Source organism: Coloeus monedula, assembly GCF_965178545.1.
Source record: "Coloeus monedula genome assembly, chromosome: 3".
Taxonomy (NCBI): domain Eukaryota; kingdom Metazoa; phylum Chordata; class Aves; order Passeriformes; family Corvidae; genus Coloeus; species Coloeus monedula.
In genome coordinates, this window is record NC_138783.1 from 21,453,139 (window position 1) to 21,472,357 (window position 19,219).

The following is a 19,219-nucleotide window of genomic DNA, read 5'->3' on the forward strand; positions in this document are numbered from 1 at the left end:
CATAACATTTCTTCAAATAATAGATGAAGATTTTTGACACCAAGTTCTGAGATAACACATGCTGTCTTGAATAAGCTACTTGCATTTATGGTTATGGGTGTTCCGGGGTAGAGGAAGTACAGAAGGAATTGGTGAAGCAGGATATAAGTAATGAGACGTGAAGGTGGTTATTAGGAGACAGAGGTTATTCCTGCGCAGTTCCCCCCTTCCTCATGTGTGTGGCATCTCAGTTGATGAATGCCAGGGATTGTCTGGGTAATTTGAGAGTCAGATGTGTGGAACTAGGGTGACATTTTTGTTCTGCTACCAGTGGCACGTTGTGGTTTAGAACAGCTGTTCAGAGTACACTTGTAACAGAGACTAATTTCTTCTCCAAGAACATACTGCTGGTTTTAGTAGGAAGCATAAGTGTATTTGAAAAAGGAAGAGTTGAAGCTTGCAGGTACAGACTTTTAGAATGGTTTTTATCTACAGCACACAGCATGTTGCTTGTGGATCTGCCATCACAGGTGACAGTGTGGTCAGTAATTTGTGCACTTAAAGCACAGAAGCTTTCCAAAAAGCCTCTATTTTTAAACTTAACTCTGGTAACTGATGTGCCTGGCCTGCTCTACCATAAATGAACTACATCCAATCTCATGTTGTCAATACAGTTTTAATTAGAATTAGCCGAGTGCAGAGCACATGCTTTGGTTACTTATTGACAAACAGGTTTCTCTTCTGATTCGATTCAGGCACTAACTGATCAACAGCAGTTTGGCAAGGCTGATGAAATGTATGATAAATGCATTGACCTTGAGCCAGACAATGCCACTACATATGTTCATAAAGGGTATGTATTGAGTTTGCAGTCCTTTTGGTGGTGAGCAGTCAGCATATTTAGATGAATCAACCTGAATTGAATGTCTATGTTTAGAAGTTTAACCAGGAAAAAAAACTTTGTGAAAATATCTTTGTGCTCTTAAATGTATTTCTATATTTTGTCTTGACTAAGCTGCAAATAAGTTTCAGGAAAGTTTCATCAGTGTTCATTTCTAATTGAGTATCTCTTTGAAGTATATCTAACTTTTCCTTTAGCCCTATTAGTTTCAGCTTTGTGTTGAAGTTTTTTCTTTCATAAAACAACATGTACCAAGTCCTCTTGGGAAAAATTTGCCTTAAGAGTCATTAAAGCAGTAACGTGGTTTATTGAAAGAGACTTTCACATAGGTGTTTTTAAAAGTCGTGAAGTTACTAAGTTACTGTCTACCTGCATTAGAAATTAAACACATTATACATTTGGGATGGTTCTGCTTACCATGATGAGGGTTTTGGGAGGAGCATGTGAAGTCTGTTTGAAATTTTCTTTTTCTTGTAGTTTACTTCAGCTCCAGTGGAAGCAAGATTTAGACAAAGGATTAGAACTCATAAGCAAGGCCATTGAAATTGATAACAAATGTGATTTTGCGTATGAGACCATGGGAACGATTGAAGTGCAAAGGTAATGCTGAATTGCAGTGTTAAAAGTTCTTAGTTACTTCTGAAGTTATAGTAGTTCTTTAAATTTTCTCATGGATCCTAAGTCTTGAGATCTTCTCCCTGGTGTCCTCTAAGGCCAGCTCTTACCCAACGTCCTGATTTCTGTTCTGTAACTCTTAGGTAAAGCCCTCCATTCTCTGTGGCAGAATTCTGATTTATGATCTGATAACTTCTCATCACCAATTTCATACTTAATGGACAACATGCAGATGAGTCTGTGTATGTTTAAATACATCTCTTCTGCATTTAAAGTGACTTCCTCAATCATTACCTGGCTTTGTGTGTATCTGATGTTGTCCTTGGACATCGTGGGCTGTTTGTACTGAGGATCCTGTGCTGTTTTCTCCTGCAGCCAACAGGACACCAGTTTGTAGTTCTTGGGGGAAAGAGGAATGCTCTGTAACATTGTATTGCAACTGTAAAAGGTTTGGCGTGTAGCTGACAGTACAGCTGAGTCTCTTTTTAATATGTCTAGTCTTCTAAAGGACAGACAAACTATTGCCATGAGAAATTTTTCAAGCATTTCCTATTTAAATAATGTCCTTCTGTCTGTGCTAGTTTTCCTCTTCTGTATACTAAGTCCTTTCAGGGGAGATGAGAGTTCATTCAGTTGCCCAGCATTATCTTTGTAGTAAACTTGGTGTCCTCTGGAGAACATTTTATCCTGCACCACCACCCACTGGGGTTCTCAAGAGGGAGGCTGTTTAACAGCTGCCCTAGTTGCTTAAGCTTGGTGACAACTTCTCTGAGTTTACTCAGCATCACCACAGGTTCTTGTGGTGGTTCCTTCTGAAGTCCTTTTAAGTTATTAATGGTGGAGAGTGTAAGTCCTGAAAGAAAAAAGATGTTTTAGAGATGGCAGTATTGCTTTGGCAGTCTTAACTGGGCTAAATTTTTGTTTATTTCAGAGGTAATCTGGATAAAGCCATTGAAATGTTCAACAAAGCTATCAACCTGGCCAAATCAGAAATGGAGATGGCCCACCTCTACTCACTCTGTGATGCTGCCTATGCCCAGACAGAAGTTGCAAAGAAGTATGGATTGAAACCACCAACACTGTAAAGAAACAAGGAGGAAATGACCTTCCAAAGTGAAGTTGCCCACTTCAGCCAGCCCTAAAGACGCTGTTGCAGACCATGCTGAATGGTGGAACTTAGTTTTTTCCCGTTCGTGGTGTTGTCATTTGCTACATCTGTTAAATGTTTAGGTGTTGTGGGAGTGGTTGTTCAAGGAAGTATGCAGTGCTGCATCTTGTTCCTTCTGCAGCAAAAACCTTAGAGTGTGTTAAGGGAAATAAAGTTGCAGGGGAACCAAAGGAACATATTTTGGCCATGCAAATAAAAACTTCACACTGGTTCATTTTGGGTGATTATGTTGTGGGCGGTTTTTGCTTTATCAAATAATATTACAGCATGTGGGGTTTTTTCCTGTTGATTTTAAAGGTAATACTAGTCAGTGCTGTAAAATAGGTTTCTTTTTTATATCCAGTTAATCCTTGAGGGTTGATTTTAATTTTGCAAAAATTAATTTTGAAACTTTAATAATAGAGGGATTTTTTAAGTCAGTAGATGTGGCGAGGATCCCTGTAAATATATGCAAGCATGCACAATCTTCCCTTAAATCCCCTTCCACCCTCTGCATAACTTAGAAATAGTCCTGTGGCAGCTATTCGGGAATTAATTTGATAGTCCTTATTCTCACCCCAGAAAGCCCCAGAGTACTGCATAGGAGAACTAGGAAAAAGGTTGGCTGGGGAAGGAGGTCAGGTAACACTGCTTCAGTGTAGACTTTGCTGGAAGAAAGATTGTATTCCTGTGCAGCAGTCCTTACTTGAATGTCATGGGAAATTGTTCTGGAGGGTTCAGAGGAACTTTCAAGAACAGAAAGCACTGCTGGGAGTCAAGCTCCGAAAGGTAAGGTCACGCTTGCATATAATCTTTGTAATCTCTGATGCTGTTGCATAAATGTAGCAGCTGATAGACATCTGAATTCTCTTCAGTCTCTAGAGACTGCTGGGTTATGATCTCTTCCTTTTAAGAGCCCCTTGGCAGGATTAAATGAGATAAGGAACAAAGCATAGGTTCAAACTTCCAATAATGGATTTGGAATCTGCACTCATTTCCTTGTTCTGTAGACCCTGTCTTGTTCAAGATTACAAATACTGTAGAAAAGAAGCAATTGTGCTGCAAACAGCAGATGGACAAATTATGAAACAGTTTTCCTCTCGTTAGGAACTTCACAGAGAGCTCTCTTGCTTTGGGTTGATCTTTCTGGTGTGGAAGTCAGTCAATCCATCTTGCCTTTTCCTGGATTGATGTGGCTGGACAAACCTTATGCAAATGATGTAGCTTAATTTATGACACACTAGTTTGGGCTTCTTTACATCCTGAAATCATAGATTTGTTCATGGTGAATTGTCTAATGTATTTAACCTTTTAAAGAAATTAATGATGCTGTAGTCACACTGTCTCGTTCTGTAGTTGTGCCACCATACAGCAGCAGGTTGCATTTTCAACTTGACCTTCCTTTCTCCCAGCAACTACAGTTGAGTATTCAAATGGTGGAGAGCAGACATAAAGATTTAATCATTATTTTAGTAGCTCATTAGGTGATCTGAAATCATAGCACTGGTGTAGAATTGAAGCTATGGGAAGGTACTGGCAGCTTCTAGGGGCACTGAACCTAACAAGTGTCAAATGTCTTTTCCAACTTCCAATCTCTGCATCAATTACCTGAGAACAAAAATATGCCAGACTGACGAGTCCTGTTCTCCGAGGAGTTTTTATTCGCATGGCCTTATTTACATTGGCATTTTCTCCTCATCACCCCATCTGTACCCCATTCCTTACCCCCCCCCAATCAATTAAGGGAAAAAAGCATGTGCTGTCAATTACTAGCATTCCAAATCATCACAGACTTTTGCCTGTTCTTGAACTAGTTTGAAACTGCACTGAAAGGATGCATTGTCTGTAATTTTTTTGTAAATGACATATCACCTGTAAACTGAAAAAATAAATACTACCTTCAAGTATCTCTCTCTGACATGTATAAGAACAGGTTCTGATGAAAGTGTTCTCTGCAGTGGTGAGCTCTGTGCTTATGTTGTTCCAAATCTAGGAAGAACTGGTAATTGACTGACTCCTTGTCATCTTCTCTCACTTCAACCCTTAAGAAAGAATGAGGAGGAGATGTGGAATCAACAGATCCAATCTCTGCTTGCTTCCATCACCCACAGAGGTATGATCTTGAGAGCTGAAGATTACGAGGGAAAGGAAGTCAAGCCAGGAAGGCTGGGAATCTGAGTAGCTGAGACCCTATTACTGTGTGTATGCAGGTGCATCCCTGTGATGAAAGGGACGTTTTTTAAGTGGCTGATAAGGTTGAGGTTTTATTTTAAGCCAGGTATGCATGTGAACTTTGAAGTGAAACAAGTATTACTGCTATTAAAAAAAAAGAATTGAAATTGTGTAGGAAGCTAGTACTGAAGACTTGGATAAAGCTGGTGCATCCTAGAGGGAGACTCTGGGAAGTTGCTTCTACATACAATTGTCTAGCAACTTAATTCTCATCGTGTATGGTCCCTGTTGTTCACAGGGACAATGCTCTCAGGCACAGGGCCTGATTTTTGGGATGGCCTGCACAGGGCCAGGAGTTGGACTCTGATCCTGATGGGCCCCTTCCCAGTCAGCATATTCCATGATTCTGAGCTGTGACTTGAATTACTAGGATCTAACTGCAGATTGAAAGGGAAGAGGGAACTAACATACACTGAAGAGCTGTACTGTAACTTACTCTGGGACTATCAAGAGCAGTTTAGATGCAGCTTCAACCAGCCCAGCAATCCTAACACTGCCCAATTTTCTGCCATTTCTTTAAAAATAATTTAAATTCTTGCAGGCTGAAATTCTGGAACTATTTCAGGGGTCATTTCTGATTAGTTTCCTATTCTTACAGACTACTGGTGCATACATATCATATGGATACTTAAAAGTGCCTGTTTTCTACCAAACAAAGGCTGAGTATTGGCTGCTTCAAGTACTATGGCTATGAACTGACAGTGTACCTTTTTTGTGAAACCCTCACAGATTCAGTCCCATTTGTATCACTTCTGAGTGGAGCACACTGGAGACCCTACTAAATACCCTACTAAAACAAGGTGCTTAGAAGTTGTCCTGATAGACTGAAGAGAACTGAGCTCATGTCAGTTCTTCAGCTGAGTTCACCAAAGTAGCTTATAACAGATTTTCATCCATCCTCTCCATTTGGGATTCCAGGGGAGGGGAGTTCAGACCACAGATTCTGTTGCCTGTTGCAGACTGCACTTGGCATTTCTCAGATATAAGTGGTCAGCCCATGAGAGTCCTGTACTACTTTAATCCTCCAAAGGTAGTATTTAATTACTGCTGCATGTTGAATGAGTACAGAGAGGGAAGAGAAAGAGATAAAATAATTACTATGATTTAGAAGTTGGAGCCCAGTGATGGCCATCATGGATATGGATGTGGGAAGCACTAATTAATGCAGGAAACTTGGCTCAAATGGGAAATTGTTAATTTTTTAATATTTATTTTGCAACAAATAAACCTTCATTTCACCTTGTGCTCTGTGGCTTGTTTCTTAAGAGTTCCAGTGCAGTGTGTACACCAAAATGCAGTGAAAAGTGCAAACCAAAAATACCTGCTGCTATAGATAATGCCACCGAGTGGAATGGTGGGACCTGGCTTTTGAGGGGAAGCATGCATCAGGGCTTGGCTGAGCATTTATTTTTGTTTATAAAATACACACCAAGCTCATTGCAGAGAAGCCAAAATAATGTTAAAAAGAAAAACAAACCAAAAAAACCCACCAAACAAAAAAACTATGGGAAGAGGAGGATTGCTGAACACCAATAAAAGGTAAGATGGTTTGGGGGAAAATGTGGTTAGCTAGAGCAAGACAAAACCTTCTCTCCCTCCCACTTCTGTATTTTGAAATCTCTTTTAGCCTTACTGCTGTTCAATGCTGCTGGAAAACTAAAAGCTTGTCAGTGAAGGCTGGTGAGTTCCTTTTTTTTTTCATCCCCAGGAATAAAACGCGTAACTTGTAAATTCCTTTTACATTAAAAGATGTCGCCCTTCTAAGAAAAAAAACCAAAACCAAAAGTGCAACATGCTTGGCTGGTTTTCAGTATTTTAAAGCCATTGTTCACAATCAGTTTGTTAGTCTCCAGCAAAAGCAGCACAGTAAGGAATGTATTCTCTGCAGTGGATAGGAGCTGCACATGGTAGCAAAAACGCATTCAAACATTGAGCAGTCTTCTGAGAGACTGTGGGCAGAAGGACTTAGCAGTGCAACAAGCCCCTCAGGCTTTTCCAGGCAGCAGAATTAAAACCCACTCAAAAATTCTATTAAGGAAGCAGTACGGAGAGCAAAGGTGTGGCAACATGTGAATTATTGTACCAACACAGTAACCCATGTTACTTCAGCAATGAGCAGGATTTGCCATAAGGAGAATTTAATGCTTATATCCAGGCAAGACTCATAACCAAACACTGTTACAGATTCTTCTATAGTAGCAGCTCTGTCTGGCAGCTTCTTGTGGTGTCCCGAGTAGTGCAGAGCAGAATTGGGCCTGTTTTGCTCAGTGTGTTAAATTTTAAGCTTTCCAAGTTAGAATTAGGGCATTCAAGGACCCTAGTTAAGACACGTACGTCTAAAAAGGACAGAGTGAGAAGAGTCATGCTTCATGATTTTCTGATAATTACTGAAAAATTCATAATACCAAAGCTGACTTGAGAGGGAGTTTCAGAGAACAAGATTTCCACTCCTGTGTTCTACAAAAAAGCCCTCAAAAGGTAACTAAAACATTATGATGCATAAAAATCAATCACTGCTGTGTTGAACTGATTTCATCTCCACCTTTATGCTAGCTGTAAAATACTATGAAATACTTAAGTATGAGAGGAGATATAAAAGTTGTGTTTGAATAATATTAGAATTGCACCAAGTTTTTTTGTTACATGGTAGTTTCTTAACCAGCACATTGGCAGTAAATTGTGGAGCAACTACTAAGGAAATCCTTCCAAAGATGAAGGCAACAGCCATTGTGACAGCTGAACCTTCCCTCTTCACTCAGCTTCACTTCTTCATCTCTACACCATAGAGATCACAACGCTTCTGGCTTAAAATAGGAATTTGTTGACGTATTTCTGCAAGTTTCTTTAGATCTGCAGGGAAGAAGAAAAGAGTTAAGAGAACAGCAGGCAAAAAAGAAACCTCCTGACTTGCTCTGAGGTAAGACAGGGAAAATAGCAGCTTTGATGGAGATTGGGCTTGGAGGGCACTACAAGTGAGCAGCCAGGGCTAAAGGAAGCCTCAGCTTTGCTGTATCCTAAGGTGGCACCTTGTTGCTAAGGAAGTGAACTGGAAGGGTACAGCTATAGAGTACTGTGTATAGAACAGCACAGCCAAGTGCTGCTTGTCCTTGCTTTAACCTAGCAAAGGTGGACAGGGCAGAGGAACACTGCATCATCTGTAGTTGCATGTGTAAGGCCACAGACTTAAAAAACTGTCTCTCCTTAGTGTCATGACCTGTACTCAAGAAAAAAAAAGTGGGGAAAAAACCAAAACAACTTTTCCCTTACCTATATCTGTGTATACAACTGTTTCCTCAGCCCCAGCTTTCGCTATGACTTCACCCCTGAAAAATTAAGCACATTTGTTCACAGGATTAACACACTGGTCTCAAGGCATCAGTCCACTTGCTGCTGTTTGTACAAAAAGGAGTTCCTACCCTTGATGCCTACAGCTGTAAAGACAGGTCTGTCCTAAAAATAACATCATAATCCATAAGTCTGGCATGATGGAAATGGCTTCCAGGCTTTATATATGGCACATTTTATATGTAACATGTACATACTTAACATAAGTGTTCTTCAAAGATCAAGAACCATGGTAAAAGCCACTCTGAGAACCAGTGCCTGTGAGCATGTAACACACCTCAAGGGGAAAGGAACAACCACACTGGCAAAGATGAACACTTTCTCCTTTGAAGATCCTACTGGCTTTTAATAGCAGTGTACTTTTAGTCTGCATGAACTACTGAACATGATTTATCATATCTCCCACAAAGTGTTTTGTCACTGCTTTCATCATACAAAGTTAAAAGCTCAAGGCATGGACAAAGTTTTTTTTACTCTGCAGTCATCTGGAAGAGAACTGTCAGTAGATTTACCTGAAAGAAAAACAACTGCCTGAAGATTTGGTCACTTCTACCTCCTGTGCACCTGCCTGACTTCTGCTCACGTCAGAATCTCTCTTCTCTAGCTGAAGACATTCTTCTTGTTCTTTCTTATGTCAAAGCAGGGCTGTTCTTTGAGGAAATGAGATACTTCTGTGTGAGCTGTTTAAGATGGTTTGGTTCTACAGAGAACTACCATGTGCATATAATTGACTGAACTTCACAAACAGGTTGACAAGGTCAGCAGTTCAACTAATGCTAAATCCTAGTACTAAGTAGCATCTTTACTACCAAAATGAATACATACTCCAACTTTCTTGTTATTCAGTTTGACTGTTTTAAATGATGATTTTGACAATGTAGGCTCAAGTTTCATGTGCTTTTTACCAAGAATTTGCACTTTTAAGAGTAGATGGAAATGTAGGATTGAAGTTGACTGTCAAGTAAAATATTTTTTTAACAGAAAAAAAAAAAAAAAAAAAAAGGGTGCTGTTTTTTATTTTACTGAACTCACCATGGATTTACTACAGTGCTGTGTCCCCAGGCAACATACGATGCTTTTTCATCTCTAGCAGGAGATACAGCAGCTACGTAGAGTTGATTATCAACAGCTCTGTGTTCACAGAAAGATGAAGGAAGGGAGGGAAAAAGTGAGAATTGTTTTTTATAATACCATTTAATTAAGCAGAAGAGAAAGAATCCACTCTGAAGGACAAGCTATATATCCTCTAAATGACTAGCCAAAACTGTGAATGATACAAAGGTCAGAGAAAGAAGAGTCTGGAAAGACAAGTCTCTAGCACCTGGCTGCAGAGTTAGTGCATAGAGTATCATGTAATTCACAGGTTCATTCAGTATGTAGCAAAATTGACTGAAGCTGACCAAATGAATAAATAATACTGCATTCAGGAATCTCAGTCTAGTTCTACCTGTAATAATACACTGCCCAAACAGTTACTGGCTCTTCTCTCTAGAAAATGGGTGTGAAGGGTGCTTATAGAGCCATGGGAAAAAGTCCTTGAAAGGGCATAACAGGGGCTGGCAGGAATAAAGGCTTCTCGAGAATTTCCTGCTTTTCTCCTTGACAGTAAAATCATTTTGGTGTCCCATGCAAGGCTTGAGGGATGGTACAGCTCCAGTGGCAGAGTGGCCCTGCAGCACCACTTCTGATGCCCAGGTGTCATTTTGAACACAAGGAAGTTCAGTTCCATGCACCAGAACTCCTCTAGAACAGGAGGATAAGCTGTTACTGTGATCTTACCGTCCCCTTTGTAAGAGTTCCCAATGAGCTGGTCCTGTTGTCATGTTAAAAGCCCCTGGATATATCAGCAGCTGGCAACCTTTGTTAAGAGACAATTAGAACCCAAGCATCATTAAGGGGAGATGGTTTACTCTAGAGTGGCCCTTCACATTGAAACCCAAGGTGAGGTTTCTTTCAATACTTCCCAGCCTCTGCCCAAAATGGAACCAGACAGAGCCTGTCCCTGCATAACACAGTTACATCAGCCAAGAGCTGTTGTGGGGACATTCCCAACTCCATCACTCCACCACCAAATGTGGATCAGGAAGTGATGGTTACTTTACTCCATGAGAGGAGTCACTCATGTGAATAAGAGTCTTGGCCACAGGATGCATTTTGTGTTACTGGCTGGGGATAAGAATGCCTGATCACAGGGATCACCCAGCATGTACCACCCAGAAACAGCCCTGCCTATGCCTGGCCTTAGGGCTGACCTTGCTCAATTAGGTGACCCAGCCTCACCTTTCTGGCCATAGATTTGAGCCATCTCAGCAAATCTCATATCGTAGCAGATGCCCAGGCCCACTTTGCAGTATGCTGTTCTCAAAACACAAGAGACAGAAGTCATATCACTAGCACAAGAACACAAAAGCAGTCACAAGACTCCCTGTAGCCATCCTGCCAACTGTTATTTTACAGGGCTCACAGCAACAGCAGGAGCTATATTTAAATGTGTGTCCAACAAGCACTGGCTATTGGTGAGGGAGAATTCATGTTCAATGATAAGAGAAAGACTGTGAGAAGTAGTCTTATCTACCCTTTAAGAACAGCCATTTCCACGAAATCATGTTGTATCAGGTCTTTGTGTAACATATTCCTTTCTCATTTAGCTGCAATTTTTTCAGTTATTTCCTTTACAAGAAAAGAAAGCATTCCTTGCTTTTCATGGAGTAAAAATACAGTCATGTACTTTCTTAGAGCATGCACATTGCAAGGAGAAAGTGACTGTGGCAGGTAAGACTCTTTGGAGAGCTCAGTAAACACACTGTCAGTTTTTGAGCAATATGGGGTGGGGAGGAGTAGGTGTTTTGCTTTTTTATCTGATGTAGTTGATCCAAGAAGGCTAGAATGGGATTTCTGATTTAGTTAATTGTTTCCATTATTGTATTATCTTCACATGAAGCAATGTAGCAGTGTAGCTGTTACATACATTCTTTTCTAAACCATGTTTTATAAGAACCATTTTCAAACTGTAACTGCTACAAAAAAATACAGTCACTTCTCTCTAACAAATCAATAGGACCATTATTTAATAAAGGCAAGTGGGGTGATGTATGTTTCAACCCTTTCTACTCCTCTGTCCTTTTGCAACCACATTGCCTTTTTAAAAGTTTCGGAAGTGACCCAAACACTTGAGGCAAACTTAAATTATATTTGCCACGGTTATCAAAAGCCCAATCTGATAGTCTAAAAATCCACTGCTGGGAAGGAGGAGGGGGAAGAGAACTCCAGAGTAACTGTAGTGTTACTATAGTAGAGCTCCTTAAAGAGAGGGCTTGTCTTGTACTCACGTGTGTCAAACATGGAGAAACTATTCCCTGGACTCAGTGTTTCAGACTCTTTGAACTGTATCTTCCCAGGAACGTTAATGTCAAACAAATGAACCTGCAATTATACTGTGATTAATAACAATTAACAATTGCTCTGCTTGGTATTTAAGCTTCTTTAGGCATGTGTTTTCTACTGTTATCTAGACTACTCTTTTGTCAGGATCCAACATAAACATTACTGCTTAAGATTGTTAGATCCCTCAAAGACGATTTAAAGCATTTTCTTCTTTACAGAAATACAGGTCTAAAGTCGCAAATACCTGCAAAACAGCTAGATGTCTTGATCTAATGATTGGTCTCTAACATTTGAGTCCCATTCCTGCAAAACTTCCCAAGAAAATACCTTCACCAAGTCATAAAGCTCCCATTACTTCAGCTATGTAGGTTCCTCTGAGAGCCTGGAGCAGTCTTTATCCCTCTCTTGCCAGTCTTTATCCCACCTTGAAGGTGGTGTTCCTGACTGGAGCTTCCTAACAACAGACCTGGTTTTATTTTATTATTTGTTCATACTTAGTACAAGCCTGCACTCATTCTACAAACAACTCCTGGGCTTGCAGACTGGTGTGCTGTGACAGGTGAAAGGCAACACAGAGCTGCACAAGGTGAACTAGTAAGTGAAGCTAATGTAGAATCAGCAAACAGAATAAATGGATACCTGCACCACCGAGGTATTTTGCACCACCTCATTTGTTCCAAGTAACCCTGCATTCTCTTTCTGGCTTATCCTTGAGAGAAATAAGCTTTGTTCACTCATGGAGTGATCCCTGTGTGCACAGTCCCATGAACAGGAACTGACTCTGGAGTTACAAACGGGAGGAGTTTTCCAGAAGGTACAAAGCAATGCTGAGGTGGAAGATGACAGTAAGCAAACATCTACCACAAACAGCAGCAACAGCTTAACTGTGGAACTTGGACTTTGCATGTCTGCACTAATCACATGTATAGCACAGAGTGTGTAAAGAACAGTATTTATTATAACAGAAGGACTAAATCCATTGGGAAGCTGAGGGAAAATCCTGATCCCGTTCAAGTGACACTGTGTTTTAGACTTGGACCAAAGTACAGGGATATCTGAGTTGGATCAGGTTTTAGTTTTTATCATGGTTTTCCCAGCATATGAGTGTGCCAGTTTGGCCAAATTTAGAAATATATCCTCTGAGAGAACGCAGGTCACCACCCCTCCCCCACCAGGTTCAGGAAAGAATAAATTTTCCTTGAAGGAAAGTGAAGGAGATAAAACTATTTATTTTAACAAACACACAGGAAAAGGAAAATAATGCTAAATAATAAAATCTTTCACTGTGGAGAAAAAACCTGGGAAAGTGTTAAAGAGTCCTCCCTTTGGACTCCTTGGAGCTGGGGCTTGGCCCAGGGCCAGGCCCTCTGTGCTTGGCGGAAAGTCCTCCCGATGTGCTCTGATATTGAAGCAGTCCAGCAGAAAAAGGGAAAAAATCCAAAATTCCAGGGAAGGAAAAAAAATTCAATTCTCAGTCTCCCTTTGGAGAAAAAGAAGCTGAAATTGGCCAGAAGCTGACAGGGAAGCCGCAAGCCGGGTGCCTCCTCCCTTCCCCTGCCGCAGCTGGAAAAAAAAAGTCACTATCTCTGTGTGACCTTGAACAAGCTGCAAACTGCTTTGAAAAAGTTTTGATCAGTTTTTCCTTCCTCCTCTCAGGCTCAGTTTAAAGGCATAGAAAGGCACAAGAATTAATTTCTAGGCATAGGGCAGAGATATGGGATACACATCAAAGTCACCCCAAGACAATGAGGAAACCCAATTATACCTTCTAGTATTTTGTCATCCTTATCCAGAACAAATTTATGACCACCTTTTGAAGTGGTGTTTACATGCCCCAAATAAAAGTTACATGAAATTTCATGGGTGATGGTGCACAACTTATTATTAATGCAAGATTCTACTAATTTATATCACCTTTAAGCATAGATGAAATAATTCATGCAACACTGCTGAGAAAACTTTTCAAAACAATATTCTGCCATCTTACCTTCCTATGCTTTGCCAACAGAGCACCATCAGGCCCAAAGACAGTACATGTATTATAGAGCTTTCCACCATCCTCTTCTGGAATGGATCCTTTGTAAAGGTGAGAAAAGAGATTTCCCCCACTGTATTATTTATGTAATTTTGATCCAATGGCAGTAATAAACATTGCCCATTTTTCCTCCAGTGAGATGGTCACTAAGAGTAAACTACCTCCAATGAGATATATGCCGCACTCCTTTGCAACTTCTGACAGCTTTTGTGTTGATTCCCCAGGGATTTTCTCTGCATACTCCTTAAAATATTGGGTTCCATATGGAGAATTGAAGCATTCCTAGAATTAGATAGGGAAAAAAAAGCTAAAATTCAGTAACACCACTACAACAAGATGTACCTAAGTTTTCAAATTCTTCTCTAACAATGTTCTCAAACAACCTTTAGTTACAGGAGTTTATAGGAGCTCCGTAAGCAAATCAGAAAATGTCAGGAAGGCCAGAGAGACTTGAACAATCGTTGAAAATACAAGAGGTGTGTTTGTGGAGTGCATGTCAAACATGAGCTAGGACTATCATGCAAGCTATAAGGCTAGCACATTCACTGCTCTGGGCTTAGCAACAGCACAAGGGATGCTCACATCAGAATGAGAAGCCAAGTTCCACCCAGCTCATTTGACAAGTTACAAGCTCAATAGATCCTCTCAAAACTGTGAAATGCTCATGCTCATCCACAGCCCATGATTTCTTAATTTTTAAAACAGCATTTGCAAAAGCATGCATTTCTTAAAATTACTTTGTGTTTTTCTAAAACAATCCTTTAAACACTATTTCCTCACAACTGAACAGTGTCCTCCATCTTCGGCCCTAGTTAAAGATTTGCTATCCCTCAGAACCAGCCATGTAATCTTTACACAGATTAACAGAATGCCTAAACTAAGTGGCCCAGTGGTATTTGAGATGCCCAAGACATCAGGAACCTTCACTCTGCATTACACTTGCCAGCTCTGTGAGGACGTGAGACACCCCACCCAACACTTTTTTGTCCCCTGAAGGAGTACAGCTGGAGGCCACAGATAGGCTATCAGCAGCAACTGATGGCAGCAACTTCTCTTCTGTGAGAAAGGGACTCCTAGCCCAGACATCTGCCTCCACCGTCCCCTTTGCTCATCAGAAGGGACAAACACACCCCCACCCCCACAAAGAAAAAGGGAGAAAAAGAAAATCAAGCTGTGATTAGCACAATAAACATTTCTGCTTCATCTGCTCAAGCAAACTTTTAACAACGGAGGTAGGTTCTACTGAACTGCAATGAATGAACCCAAGCTGGAAGGGGCTTTTTTTCCCCTTATACAGGCACTAGGCCAGCAGGTACCAGCTAACTCACAGCACAATCTGTAGATGGAAGAAGCAGAAGGGAAGTCTCTGCAGGCTGTCAAAATGAGCTTCCCAAGCTCTTGAAATCTGGGCTGAACCTCAAAGAAGTGAAAGCAAAGCCAGACGCCTCCATATACGCCTTCATATACTCAGTGTGAGTTGCTTTTCTTTATATAAAGTTATTAAAACAAACAACAATCCCCCCAAAAAACAAAACAGAGGGAAGAGAATATTTCATGCCCATGTCCTAATGCCAATACAAAATGTATCTCCCAAAACTCTATGAAATACCTCATCCATGTTTGACAACTTGTATTCTAAGAGCATAAATTATTGTTGGCAAAGCAAGTATCTCAACTAAGTAAGTCTGGAAAATTCAGTGTTTGTGCATATGATGAAACCAGTAAATAATAGGTAATCTCTACATAGGAGGCTCAGGCAGAACACTGAATGGTCACATTTGCAACACAAGAACCATGTCAGCACAGAGGAGCTGGGAAGGTTGCTCAGTGCTTCCCCCATGACAGCAGGAAAGAAAACATTCTGTGTGTAAAACTGAGACTCAAAGTTCATCCAGAGATGAACTTTGCACTCCAGTGTCAGACGCTGCAGGGCACAGGAGTAACACAAGTACTCCCATGAAGAGAGGAGAAAAGCTCAAAGCTGCACCGGGAAGGACACCCTGTTGCCAGCACACCCATTGTGTGAAAATTCAGCAAAGTAATCATGGCTGACGTTAAAAAAATAAGTCAGAAGTGATTGATAATTTAAAGTGGCTATTTATGTTTCCACACATGGAAGTCACAAGAGAAATATGTCTTAATCATAATTCAGCCCAAATGACCTGCTGGAAATATGTCTGGTTTGTTTCTCACGTATCGTTCCTTACAGCAAAGAGAGTTACTGTGTACTTGTCTTCTTTCACCTCCACGTCAACATTCTTTAGCTGAAAGTCACCTTTTTCTACACTTCTTCAGCAAAGATTCAAACTACAATCATTTACATGAATTCAGAATATATCAATGATGGAACTGCCTAGGACTTAAACCAGCAAAAAATTTACCAGAATCTTATACTACAAAAAAGGTCAACCTGTTGTTTTTTCCCTTTTCATTCTCCCACCTTTTAGTGTGCTGCCAGATACAACCCCTGGGATTTTTTAATTTTTATTTTTATTTTGAAGCTTCATACAGGGAGAAAGAGGAATATATAATGCATTGATAACACTGGAAAAAGGTTTTGAAGGGTTTGAGGAGTAAGTGCTAAGTAGGCCATGATCTTTACTCACAGGTAGAGCCACAAGTTTTGCTCCTTTAGCTGATGCTTCTCTCACCAGTCCACAGGCTCGCTGGAGATTATCTGATTTAACAGCAGATACATGAAGCTGGATAAGAGCGAGGCGGAAGGCTGATGGCAGAAAAGAATTATTCATCAGAATTCCCCCAGGAAACTCTTCCAAATTTAAATTCAGTAACAAGCATTAAGAGAACAAATGAGTTAATATATAAACATATATACAAACCACTACCAACTCATTCTTGCAGCCTATTTATGACTCTGGAAACAGTCTCTTAACACAGGGAGAGCATCAAAACCCAAGATTGTTAACAGCCACCACCCTGCAAAGATCTCAGAGCTCCTGTGCCAGCAACACCCAGTCCATGCTCTAGGGGAAGGGGCCATGTTACAGAAAGGGAGAGCACAGGTCCCTCCAGCCCCTCCTGCCCAGGCTGCTGCACACTGGGAGCCCATCTTATTGCTGCACATGTCACCTGATGAGCGCTGCAAGTCCTAATATGTCACCACTAAAGGACTGGATAATCCCAAGAGCACCAAATAAAGGAATTGTTTGCTTTTATCCCTCAATTCACACCTAGTCTGGGAAATGGCTATAAAAGCCAAGACAGGTTAACATCTTTCTGATCATTTCTTAGCAATCTGGTTTCTGGCCAAGTTGCAAGTGTTACCAACAGTTTCCACACCCACTAAGCAGGATATACATTTGCAGGCTCTCTGAGTACCCAAGTTTTGTGCACACCCGTTGGGACTACCTTCCATGAATCTCCAAGTACCCCAGGTTGTAGGAAAACACACCCTGATCAAGTAGAACTGTTTCCTTTAAAACAAAGAAACCAACCAACCAACCAACCCACCCTCTCTGGCTTTACAAAGGAAAATATCCCAGTTTCATAGTACCTCTCCTGTCTGGGAAACTCCCTGATCATACAGTCAAAGATCACAATAGGAAAAAGAAAAATCTGGAAGCAACACAGTCCCCGTGGTCAGGGAAACTGGGAGAGCTGATTCAAGTGAAGATGAGACTGGGACAGGAGCAGTCGAGATACATATTTTTTCCTACTTAATTCTCACTTCATTAACTAAGCAGCTAATTTCTAGAGGTTACAAAAATGATTAACTGCTCCCCTTGCCACTCTTCATGTGAGAGACTTTTACTGTTGGCTCTATAGAGCAAACAAAGCTTATCTGGCACTCTGAACAGATGTAACTATAGTTTCCAGACCCACCCAGAGAACCATACTAGGGATCTGTCAGAAACTTCCCAGTATTTGTGGAATGTCTTTCAGTTCAGAGAAGTTGGGCACTTAAAAATTTACATTTCAGCGTAAAAGAAAAAAAGAAAAAAGTGCACCATCTACTAGGAAAAAATCCTGTAATGTTTAAAACACTAGGAAATGTAATTAATTACTTGATCTTATTTTCCCCATGTCTCAGGTTTGCAGTTTGTTAAGGTGCAAAACTGAAGCTCACCCACAACAGAACTGACGTATTTGTGCGACAGCTTCGTTTACAAACATTCAGAGGTGGAAGTAATAGAAATGCAGAGAAATGTGCAGCAGTGCTGTAGAGAGAGACCTCTGCGCTCCCAGCCTTGACCAGCTACCTCAAAAACTTCTTTAAAAGCAATTCTCAGGATAAGCCGAAAGCAACGTAGGCCACAACCAGGTAAAAGCCTATCACAGTAAAACGATGGTTCACATTTCTACCACTACATTACAAAACACGCTTGGTTTTGCTTCTAAACACGGCAAGCGAAGCACGCCCGGTTTGTTCGCAATTCTTGACGAGCTGACCCCTGCAGGGCGAGCGCTGCAAGCCGGTCTGTGCCCAGCAGAGCGCCAGGGCAGCTCTTCCCTGCACTGCCGCACACCCTCCACAGGCTCCGCCAGCGCCCAGCACCCAGGCCTTTCCCGGTCACGCCGGAGCCGGGGAGGCCGGGGAGGCGCAGGGTGCCGGGGACGAGCCCCTGTGGAGCCTTTCCCGGCCGGGCGGGAGGCCGGGATCGCGGGAGGAGAGAGAGGGACGGGGCAGGATCCCACTCACACGCCATAGCTCCGCCGGCCGCCCGCATTCCCGGCACCGCGCGGGCGGGGCGCGGCCCGCAGGGGCTGCCGGGACTCGCAGCGCCTGCCCCGGGCCCGGGGTCTGTTTAGGAGCAGCCTCGCACGGCCTTTAACCAGCCCGGCTGGGGCCGTGACCCGCCTTCCGAGGGCACCGCGCACGGATGAGGCGCCCCTGCCCCGCCTGCGAGGGTGGCAGCGAGCGGGCAGCGCTCCCCCGGGCCCGTTCAGCGCCGGCAGCAACAGCGGAGCCCCCGAGCTCCGGCTGTGCCGAGAGCCTCTTTGCCCTGCCCTGCGCAACAACCCCTGGCTGCCTTATGTCTGCTAAGGGCTCATCATCCCCAGGGACTGTAAACTGTACCAGTTTACAGGCAACTCATTCACCTGGGGCATGCACGTCTTTCTTTACAAGAACAGCATCTCCCAAGGTACAAACATCTCCACAGTGCTCCAATGTGGAGCAGTGTCCAGTTCTGGGCTCCTCAGTACTAGAAAGACAAGGATCTACTGGAGAGGGCCCAGTGGAGGGCACAAAGGTAATCTGAGCATTTCTTATGAGGAGAGACTGTGGGAGCTGGGCCTGTTTTATCCAGAGAAGGGAAGACTGAGGGGGATCTCAATAACACATACAAATATCTCAAAGGCATTTGTCAAGAGGGTGGTTCCAGACTCTTCAGTGGTGCACAGTGACAGGACGAGGAGCAATGGCCACAAACTAAAACACAAGAAGTTTCACCTCAACATGAGAAGGAATATCTTTACATTGAGGGTGGCAGAGCACTGGAACAGGTTGCCCAGTGGAGTCTCCCTTTCTGCAGACACTCCAAACACACCTGGACAAGTTCCTGCGTCACCTGCCTTGGCAGAGGCCTTGGACTAGGTGAGCTCCAGAGGTCCTGTCCAA

At 42.1% G+C, this 19,219-nt stretch overlaps 3 protein-coding genes across 4 annotated transcripts in view; 1 reads left to right on the forward strand and 2 right to left on the reverse strand.

The window, feature by feature from the left end:
- TOMM70 (translocase of outer mitochondrial membrane 70) overlaps positions 1–6,117 on the forward strand; it is a 24,742-nt gene extending 18,625 nt beyond the window's left edge. The window contains exons 10-12 of the mRNA XM_082278574.1: positions 735–832; positions 1,358–1,480; positions 2,427–6,117. Of these exons, the coding sequence (XP_082134700.1) occupies positions 735–832; positions 1,358–1,480; positions 2,427–2,580 (375 nt within the window). The 3' untranslated portion in view covers positions 2,581–6,117. The remainder of the gene's footprint in view (positions 1–734; positions 833–1,357; positions 1,481–2,426) is intronic.
- Positions 6,053–18,390, reverse strand: NIT2 (nitrilase family member 2). The gene is made up of 10 exons (XM_082278575.1): positions 18,299–18,390; positions 16,245–16,363; positions 13,800–13,920; positions 13,591–13,679; positions 11,549–11,642; positions 10,500–10,574; positions 9,999–10,077; positions 9,252–9,350; positions 8,142–8,197; positions 6,053–7,724 (listed from the first exon to the last, which is right to left on the reverse strand). Exons 1-10 carry the CDS (start codon positions 18,324–18,326, stop codon positions 7,636–7,638), a joined length of 849 nt encoding a protein of 282 aa, XP_082134701.1. The 5' UTR covers positions 18,327–18,390; the 3' UTR covers positions 6,053–7,635.
- Positions 16,247–19,219, reverse strand: part of TBC1D23 (TBC1 domain family member 23) — a 37,877-nt gene continuing 34,904 nt past the window's right edge. For both annotated transcript variants that reach the window (XR_014226294.1, XR_014226295.1), the window contains exon 21: positions 16,247–16,363. The gene's annotated coding sequence lies outside the window, so the exon portion shown is untranslated. The remainder of the gene's footprint in view (positions 16,364–19,219) is intronic.